Below are 10,259 nucleotides of genomic sequence, written 5' to 3' on the forward strand. Positions count from 1 at the left end.
GAGGAGTATGCTGGGGGGGGGGGGGGGGGGGGGAATACACTTGAATATAAATAGTCTAAATTTGATTGTAACCAGAGCTGGGGAAGCTTACAACATCATTCAAAGATGTCAGTTGACGTAATCTGATGCAGGTAGGGGGCCTAGGAGTTCTGAGGTTGCTAGGTTCACTGTTTGAAGAAGTGTGTGTGTGTGTGTGTGTGTGTGTGTGTGTGCATAGCATGTGCAAGCAAAGGCTTGGACTATTAAGTGCATTATTACAAGGGCAGGTGTGTATGACCCCAACCAAATAGGTGTTCCAAGCTAAGCTACCTCCAGTGCTTGCATGCCTCATCAGGACCAAAGCCAGGCTCTTTGTCAGTTCGATCTCTTAGACTTCTCTCCCTGAATAATAAATAGGGACCTTCAGATGAGGGACCAAGCAATGCCCTATATACATTTGAATCATTTCTGGAGCAGAGGGGCCCCATGTTATACATCACTGAAAATTCCCCAACTCAACTGCCATTCTGCAGGTACTCCTGTGACTGAAACATGTCACTAAACCTTTCTTTCTCACAACACTAAGTCCTAAGTCATGTAACTGTCTCCTCTTTTAGGAATGCCATCGGAGACCACCACGGCCATTTGCTCCATGATCATGGGCGGGGTGTTTGAGAAGTTTCCCAAACTCAAAGTGTGCTTCGCACACGGAGGTGAGACCCTATTTGTATCAGTTCATACCGGCCTAAGGAAATGCCTCAGTGACTTAAGGCTACATCTTCTCACGGCTGAGCCTGGCAACCTAAGAGCATAGTACTGATGGAGTTGGTTTCTGGTGAGGGCTCCCTCCTAGCACGTGGATGGCCACCTTCTCCCTGTGTTCTCATGTGACTCTTCCCTGTGAATGCATGGGTGAGGAGAGGATAGAGGACAGTATTTGAAGAAGAGAGATGGTTCTGGTCTTTTCTTTTGTGTGCATGGTTAACATGCTTATTTGTATATGTGTGTGTGTGTGTGTGTGTGTGTGTGTGTGTGTGTGTGTGTGTGTGTGTAGGCCAAGGACAATGTTGGGTATTGTTCCCCAGTACCATCTGCCTTTTTTGTTTTTGTTTTTGTTTTTTTAAACAAGGTCTTTCAGCTAGGTGATGGTGACACATGCCCTTGATCCTAGCTCACCCGGTTATTTCTCTGTGAGTGAGGCTGCATTGAAACCACAGAACTGGACTGATCCATGCTGTGTGGAAAGAAAACGCCATGTGGCTATCTCTAGGGTAGTAGAGAGAGAATAACCAGAGCATTTTAGAGAGTACAAAGCTGTCGTGGCTACCTCAGAAGGCAGAGGCAAGCAGGTTTCTGAGTTTGAGGCCAGAGTAGGACAGCCAAGGCTATAAAGAGAAACCGGTCATGGGACCCAGGGGAAGGAAGGGGGGCGGGGGAGGGCGGCTCTGCAGGGAGGGGACCAGTCTCACTAAACCTAGAGCTTACCAATTTGGCTAGATCGATTGATTGGCCAGCAAGCCTAAGATTCCTTTTGTCTCCACCTCCCCAGAGCTGGGATTACATGTGTGTGCCTGATGACTTTTTATATACATTTGGCATACAAAGTCAGATCCTTGTGTTTCACTGCATGGCGGCTCACTCTACCAAGTGAACTATCTCCCTATCAATTTATTTACTTGCTTGTTGGTTGGTTGGCTTCAGTGCTACTGGGCATTGAATCTAGAGCCTCATACATGTGCTCTTTGCAGAGCTACATCCAAGCCCTTTTCAATCTTTACTATTGTTGCCGGGTGGTGGTGGTGCACGCCTTTAATCCCAGAAGCAGGCAGATCTCTGTGAGTTGGAGGCCAGCCTGAATTACATAGCTAGTTCCAAAACAGTTAGGGCTACACAGAAAGACCTGTCTTAAAACAAATGTGTATGTGTGTGTGTATACATATATATGTATACATATATGTGTGTGTATATATATATATATATACATATATATATGTTTGTTTGTTGTTGTTGTTATTTATGTGTCTCTGTATGCTATGTGTGTGTAGGTGCCTTCTGAAACGTAAGGAGGGAGTGATATCTACTGGAGCTCATGACAGGTAGTTGTGAGCCAGCCTTCATGGGTGCTGGTAACAGTACTCAGTTCTGTTAGAGCAGCAGGGCTCTTAGTTGCTCTTACCTGGAGCTGCTGCTCTAGCTTCTTGAGTTTATTAGGAAACAAGGTCTCTCGAAAGTTTCCCAGGCTGGCCTTAAACCCATCTGTAGCCCAAGCAGTCTTTGAACTTGCAATCCTCTGCCTCTGCCCCCTTGCAGGTGGTGCTTTCCCCTTCACCATAGGAAGAATTGCCCATGGATTCAAAATGCGCCCAGATCTCTGTGCCCAGGACAATCCGTCTGACCCCAGAAAATACCTTGGCTCCTTCTACACAGACTCCCTGGTTCACGATCCTCTGTCTCTCAAGCTATTGACAGATGTCATAGGAAAGGTAAGCTGGGTGGTTTGTGGAGAGCAGACGGTGAGACCGGCAGCCTGCTACTTGACAAGGTAGATACTTTTGAGGGGAAAGGAAAGTATGAGGTAGTAAACTGTCTGAAATCCATACTCTTGGTCCTTGGTATCTATCCAAAGGGAATACTGAAACCCTCCGATGCCCAATTATTTTACTTTTTATTTTCTAGAAGCATTCCTCAACTCCATCATAGTTGTGCTTTAGATTTTTTACTTATAGTTTCTTATGGATTATTATTATTTTCTGGCCTTGAGTAGTTTTAAACAGCCTGGTTTTGGTTTTGGTTTTGGTTTTTTGGATGGGTATAATACTTTTCCCTTTTTATTTTATTTTAAAAATGTTTTCATACAATACATTTTGATCATTTCTTCTTTCCCCAGCATCTTCTGGATCCTCCCTACCCAACCAACTTTAAATTTTCTCTCTTGCTCAAAAAGAAAAGCCATAAAAATACAAAAATGAAAACTAAAACAACAACAATAACAACAAAAAGATTTTGAAAATTTCCCAACAATACATTTTCTTACTTCTCTGATTCTAGTAAGAATATCAGTAAGAATACTTACTTAATCCTCCATTAATCCTACGGTCTTCATCCGTGCGTGTGCGGGTGTGCATGTGTGTGTGTGTGTGTGTAGGTGCTTAGAGATCAGAAGATCATCTCTAGTGTCAGTCCTTACCATTCGCCTATTTATAGACAGTGTTATTACTGCTGCATATACCTGGCCAGCTAACCCACCATCTTCCCATAATTCTCCTGTCTCCACTTCCCATCTCTTGCTATACATGTGCTAGGATCATAGATATGAGCTTCCAAGTCTGGCTTTACAAAGATTCTGGAAATCCAAACTCAGATAATGAATAGGTTCTTTATCATCAAAGAAAGGTTTTACTATTTGCAGGGCTATTTCAGGCAGTAGAATATGGCATGTGAATAGAAATAGTTCTAACATGACTAAATACAAAAAGGGTTTCCTGCCTGATTCTCGCCAAATTTGACACTTACATTTATTTTACATCTCCAAATAACTTGGACAAACAATGTAGTCCAGTTCCCTGCAGTGTACAAAGTAGGGGAACCCTGTTTAGATGCCTGCAAGCCTCCTGAGAGGCTCTAACTAGCACTTTTGGAAGAAATCGACAATGAGAGAGGAAGTCCTGGTTTTAGGACTTGCTAGTTCAGAGATGTTCTAGCTTCACCTCTGTCACTGTGGTAAAATACCCTGACAAAAGGTAGCATAGAGGAGAAAAAGGGGTTTCTTTCAGCTTAGAATTCCAGGTTGCAGTCCACTACTGTGGGGACATCAAGGCAGGAGCTTGACCCAGCTGGTGACATCACAACCACAGTCAAGAGCAGACAGAAATGAACGCATGCATGCTCACTTGCTTGTTTGCTTGTGGTCAGCTTGGTTTCTGACTCTTAACAGTTCAGCACCCTCTACCTTATACTTTCTGTCTCATACTCACTTTCAAGTGCCTCAGTTTAGAGGTCCCTGCCACCACAGCTGGTTCTCACAAAATCTTTACATGGGGGACTTTCTAAAATACAGTAGATATGAAATGTCACATTAGCATATTTAGACATATATCTTTGGAAAGATATATGTCTAAATGTCTAAAACCTTTTTCTCCTCTATGCTGATTATGTGCACGTGAGTGCAGTGTGCATAGAGGCTAGAAAGAAGGAGTCAGATCCGCAGGAGCTGAGTTACAGGCCATGGTGAGCAGCCTGAGATAGGTGCTGGGATTTGAACTCAGGTCATATAAGCAACACATGCTCATCCCCACTTAGCCATCTCTCCAGCCACATTCCCATTAAAGAAATTGCTCCTTCAACTCACTTACACATTTGCTTATGCAGGTTTCAAGTTGATTATGAGCATGTGTGTCAAAGTTATATTCCAGTCATCTCAAAAAATTTCTCAAAAGTCCAGTTTAAAGAATTATTCTTGGCAGAGTCAGCTCATAGGGGAAAAAATAGCTAAATAATTATTAACTGGATTTATTTTAAAATGAAAGAATCTAAGGACAATGAATTTTTAAAAAGAAAAAACTCTAAAGAAGTAAAGATGGTAGCTTGGGTCTAGACCAGTTTCAAGATCAATAAATTTATAAAAATCACTAGCAAGCTGGAGACGATCAAAAGTTACTATGGAGTTTGAATAAGAATGGCCCCATTGACTCAGATATTTGAATGTTTAGTTACTAGGAGTGCAACTATTTGAAAGGATTAGGATTGGAGGTTTGGCTTTGTTGGAGGAAGTGGGTCACTGGTGGTAGGCTTTGAGGTTTCAAAAGCCACAAAAAGCCCCCCCCACACACACACACCGCTTGTGGATCAGGGTGTGTCTCTCAGCTATAGCACCAGTGCCATGCCTGTCTGATTTCCACTATAATGATAATGGACTAAGCCTCTGAAAAATGTAACCAAGCTCCCGATTAAATGATTTATTTTATAAGTGTTGGTCATGGTGTCTCTTCATAGCAATAGATCAATGACTAAGACAGTTACCAATAAAGGTATGCAGAGAGATAATAGGTAAGAAAAGCTTAAAAACCAGATAATTGCAAGGAGACATATAACTTCTATAGAAAGAAGTTGAAAACAAATCTATATAATAGTCTAAAATTTCTAAACCATAAGTTTGATGTTCTGAGATAGCATTAAAATAATTTCAAGGGACTGGAAAGATGTGTTGGTTCCGTAGGTAAAGCCTTGGTGATGCATTGACTGAGTATCTGAGTTTAAGTCCCCTGTAGACACGTAGCATGAGCATCTTTAATCTCCATGCTTTTAGAAGTTCAAGGGCCAGTTAGCCTTGTATGCACAGCAGGAAACAAAAACCTGACTGAAACAAGATAGAAGGCAAGGACAGACACCTAATATTGTCCTCTGAAAACACACATACACACACACACACACACACACACGATCTGTAAATACTTCAGTTGATAAGGAAACCAAGGAAATGTCTTAAATCAGGAGTGATGAATTACAGAAGACTAGAAGACTGGTTTTCATTTCCGATTTGCTTGCTTTCTCCATATTAAAACAGGAGAGACTGCTTCTTAAAGCATATTTATATCTGAGAATGCCATCATGCTGGGAAGGGAAGGATTCCTAATTAGAAGATTAATGCCTGGATTTCATCTTCATGCTAATGTAGCTGACGAGTGTACTATAAACGTGGGACTCTAAAATCATGTTGTATTTTGGAAATGTAAACAGCTTTAGCAAGAAGAAGAGATGAACCCCTGGTGAATACCAAGCAGAGAGTTAGAACAAGATCAGCTGTTGGCACAGATGTGAGGAGACAACTTTATGTCTTTAGGGCTTCTACAGCAGGTGAATTTGCTTGGCTTCATATATAAATGAATACAGAAGTCTAAAAATAGATGGCCTTCAAACTGTGGGGTGTGTGTGTGTTTGTGTTATGCATCATGTGTTCTGTTCTATCATTCTCCGCCTTATTCTCTTAAAATGACCTCTCACTTAATCTGGAGCTAGGCTGGCAGCTAGCAAGCCCCAACATTCCTATCTTTGTTCCTCACAGCACTGGAATTATACTGGGAATTTGAACTCAGTTCCCCATGATTGGACAACAAGCATTTCCTGAACTATCTCCCAAACCATCAGATATACATACATATACATGAAACAAGGTCTCACTGTGTAGACCAGACTGACCTCAAATGATCCATCTGCCTCTGCCTCCCTAATGCTAGAATTAAAGACATGCCACCCATGCCCAGGTCATACTTTGACTATCAACTGAAGTATTTACAGATCGTATGTGTGTGTGTGTGTGTGCGTGTGTGTGTTTGGTAAATATATGTTTTATATATACATATATATGTGTATATATATGATTTCGTGTTTTTTATATATGTGTATAAATGGTATAATGTTTCTATCAGGTTAAACACTCTATTCAAGCATATCTCTATTGTGAAACATCACAAGTCATTTCTCTGGCTTTTTAAAATATATAACACATTATTATTATTATTATTATTATTATTATTATTATTATTATGTATAGTCATCACACAGTGTAATAGCATACCAGATCTCTTGGGGCTGTCTAGTTGGTGTGTTCATTGTTGCTTTTGGAGACAGGGTCTCACCTTGTAGCCCAGGTTAGCTGGAGTTTTCTATATGACCCAGAATGCTTTACTCTTGATCTCCTCACCTCTTAAGGCAGGGATTGCAGGCATGCACCTCCAGCTGGCATACATCAGAACTTCCATTAGCAATCAGTCAGTCTCTCTCTCTCTCTCTCTCTCTCTCTCTCTCTCTCTCTCTCTCTCTCTCTCACACACACACACACACACACAGACACACACACAGAGTTCGAGATGAATAGAACACTGCAACAGGTGGGATCAACCCATTAAAATCAGTGAACAATGAAAAGCTTGCTGTGACTGGAAGACTGTGGCTCATTTTGAGAGTTCTAGCAGAAAGGACACCACCACAGTTCATTGGGAAAACTCAAGGGAAACTAACAAAGGGATTGTTTCCAAAACTGTGAGGACTTACACTACCATCTAACCCAAAACATTCCTTTCCAACTCCATTTTCTCCAGGTCGCTTGTGATATGTCACTATAAGAAAGGTAGAATGTTTCATTTCCTCTGAATATAGCCATGTTTTATTGAATAAATACCTATTTTTTTATTTCAGTGTTTGTATTTCACACTTGATTCCCTGAATTCATATTTAAAAGAGCCAGGGAAGATGGTTCACCCTTGGAATCCAAGCACTGGGAGGCAGAGATGGGTGGTCCTGAGGATGTCAAGTGCGGATATCTAATGAATTCCAAACTAGTGAGAGACCCTGTCTCGAAAACCAAGGTGGACAGCAGATGGGAGTGCAGCAAAGGCCTCCTCACTCAAGCACACTCAGATGCCAGACTAGCCCTAGATTTCCAATTTTTAGAAGACCTAATAGTGACACCTGCTGGAACAAGAAGATAGCAAAAGGGAAACTGACCCTTGAAATCTTTACAATTGTAGACCAGCTCTGTTTCTAGTAAAATAGGGGGGGGGGGGGAATGTTGTTTTACAAGACTAGTGTATATGGTAGGTAAATTAAGTGTATGGAATGCTCTTTAATGTTTTCACATTCACAAATAAAATGGTATTTATTTTCTCCCTTTAGGATAAAGTTATGCTGGGAACTGACTACCCCTTTCCTCTGGGTGAGCAAGAGCCTGGGAAGCTGATAGAGTCCATGGCAGAGTTTGATGAAGAAACAAAGGTACGTGCCTTGGCTCCAGCCAGCCCATCCTGAGCTGAACACACACTTGATTTTCCTAAAACTATGACTCCACTTTCTGAAATAGCTAGACTATTAAAAACAAACGCTATAATATCTTAAAATAAGTGCAGTATAGCTAGATGTATAAATCCTCTGTCCTCACAAGTGTATGTGCACACTGCATATTCATAAATACACACTAAATGTAAAAAAAAATGATGATATCTAATAAGTGCTTTATCAAGCCAATCGTGCTTTTAAATAAAGTCTCCCTGCCCCCCCCCCCTCTTTCTTTTCAGGATAAACTTACAGCTGGCAATGCCTTGGCTTTTTTGGGTCTTGAGAGAAAACTATTTGAATGACAAAATTAAGCACAAAAAATTTTTTTTCAAGAAGCTACGTCACTTCTGTTTTTGAACATGAGCTATACACACATCTATTTTGAATTATGTTACCCCAAAAATGGAATATCCCCCTCAGGATGAAGCAAGAGGATCAGCAATTCAAGTTCCAGACCAGTCTGGGCTACTTGAGACTAAAACAAGGGTGGGGGTAATATTTTCAATATTCTAACTTATTAATAACAAAATGTTTTATAAGGTCTTTATTCTGAAATGTAATATTCTGAGAACTGTATATTACTACATAGCAAATCAAAACCATTTAATTTGAAAGAGATTAAAAAATCAATATATAATTAATGATTTAAATAGAAAAATCCAATACCAGCTTTATTCTAGAAGGCTCGGGGTCTCTATGTTGACTGAAGATATGGGAAATGTACCCAAATAATAAGTTTTTTTTCCAGTTGTAACCCTTTCTGCTAGCCAAGTCATTCAATGGGAATGTTTTTATCTTTGTAAAGTACACATAGGCTATGCACAAGCTCAAAGGTTCTAAAAGCCAGTTAAGAAAGCAAGGTAAATGCTTATGGAATAAATGCTGACCCAACACAAAATGGTTTTGATTTGTATATGTAGTAATGTACTACAAACTCATTTTAGCCTCCCACAGTTGGATAGATCTTAGAATGTGACCTGAGTCTGGAAGGATGGATGAACATTTCTTTAAAAAGTAAAAAGATGTTGGTCGGGCATCATGGTACATGCCTCTTACACCAGCACTAAGGAGGCAGAGGCAGGCAATGGGTCTGTGTTTGAGGCCAGCTTGGTCTGCATAGCAAGCTCTAGGATAGCCAGCCAGGGATACACAGTGAAACCTTGCCTCAAAAAGAAATAGGTAGGCCTGGAGAGATGGCTCAGCAATTAAGAACACTGATTGCTCTTCCAGAGGTCCTGAGTTCAATTCCCAGCAACCACATGGTGGCTCACAACCATCTGTAATGGGATCTGATGTCCTCTTCTGGTGTCACTGAAGAAAGTGACAGTGTACTCACATATATAAAATAAATAATCTTTATTTTAAAAAAATAAGTAAATATGTAAACAGAAGATGGAAGCTGGACCAGAAGAGAAGAAGTTTGAAACCACGGGTGTGACTTCAGAGCGGATGAAACTTGTTCTAAAAGGAATGTCATCTAAACGTTTCCCTTTACCAGAGCAGGAGGCAGAGTTAGCTCCGGGGAGGGAGGAACACCATGACACCCTTGTTCTAAGCCCTTACTGCTCCACCTGAGTAGCTGTAAAGGAACTTGGGCATGGGGTGGGGTGGCAGGCAGCACCTCTCCTTCACATGCCTATGGCTGAATCAAACAATCCTTCCATAGCACACGCTTAACTTTGGACTCACGCATAACTACTCCCTTCCTTTCCATTCTAGTACAAAGCCAGGCTCCCTATTAACATGTGACGGGAGCTGCCTGGATGACAGAGAAAGAAGAGAGCTAACTAATGCCCATGACCCCATTCTGCTCTTCTCCCCATCCATGTCTCAATGCGCCATCTCTTCCTGATCTCTTGTTGTTTTCTAGAATTTTCACCAACTATGACTCTACTTATTAGTCTGTCTTGAAAGAAAAATAAAGTTGAACAAAGGAACACTTGGACGCATGTGTTACTATTTTTCTCCTTCCCCAAACCTTTGAAAAAAATCTCTACTCCTTTTCAAATATTTCCTATTGGAGCTCTATACACATAATACCCTTATTACTTACTTTTGCCTTGCTGTATTAAAAAAGACCACACACGAGGTTGAACGGATGTTTCAGTCCATTATGTTGGGGAGGCCTGGCAGAGACGAACTGCTCACAACACTACAGAAAGACAGCGGGGAGGGAAAGAATGCCTGTGGTTGTGGGCTTTCTCCTTTTGTCAATCTGGAACTCAGCTCATGTGGCGGTGTCACTCACAAACAAGGAAGGCCATCATCCCTTAGCTACCTTTGGGGGTTTTCTTTTGTTTTGTTTTGTTTTTCGAGACAGGGTTTCTCTGTGCAGTCTTGGAACTCACTCTGAAGACCACGCTGGCCTCAAACTCAGAAATCCACCTGCGAGAAAAACACCGGGGTAGCTAGGGCTCAGGGTCGGCTGACACTCGCCAGCTACCCACAAC

At 41.3% G+C, this 10,259-nt stretch overlaps 1 protein-coding gene and 1 long non-coding RNA gene across 2 annotated transcripts in view; one reads left to right on the forward strand and one right to left on the reverse strand.

The window, feature by feature from the left end:
* Positions 1 to 9,754, forward strand: part of Acmsd (aminocarboxymuconate semialdehyde decarboxylase) — a 40,006-nt gene extending 30,252 nt beyond the window's left edge. The window contains exons 7-10 of the mRNA XM_021179815.2: positions 597 to 692; positions 2,290 to 2,462; positions 7,651 to 7,749; positions 8,049 to 9,754. Coding sequence (XP_021035474.1) covers positions 597 to 692; positions 2,290 to 2,462; positions 7,651 to 7,749; positions 8,049 to 8,111 — 431 coding nt within the window. The 3' untranslated portion in view covers positions 8,112 to 9,754. The remainder of the gene's footprint in view (positions 1 to 596; positions 693 to 2,289; positions 2,463 to 7,650; positions 7,750 to 8,048) is intronic.
* The window catches only part of LOC110307884, a 13,931-nt gene extending 3,821 nt beyond the window's left edge, over positions 1 to 10,110 (reverse strand). The window contains exons 1-2 of the long non-coding RNA XR_002379483.2: positions 10,088 to 10,110; positions 9,863 to 9,961 (exon numbers count right to left, since the gene is read on the reverse strand). This is a non-coding gene — a long non-coding RNA (uncharacterized LOC110307884). The remainder of the gene's footprint in view (positions 1 to 9,862; positions 9,962 to 10,087) is intronic.
* Positions 10,111 to 10,259: the final 149 nt, after the last annotated feature.

Source organism: Mus caroli, chromosome 1 (genome assembly GCF_900094665.2).
Source record: "Mus caroli chromosome 1, CAROLI_EIJ_v1.1, whole genome shotgun sequence".
Taxonomy (NCBI): Eukaryota; Metazoa; Chordata; class Mammalia; order Rodentia; family Muridae; genus Mus; species Mus caroli.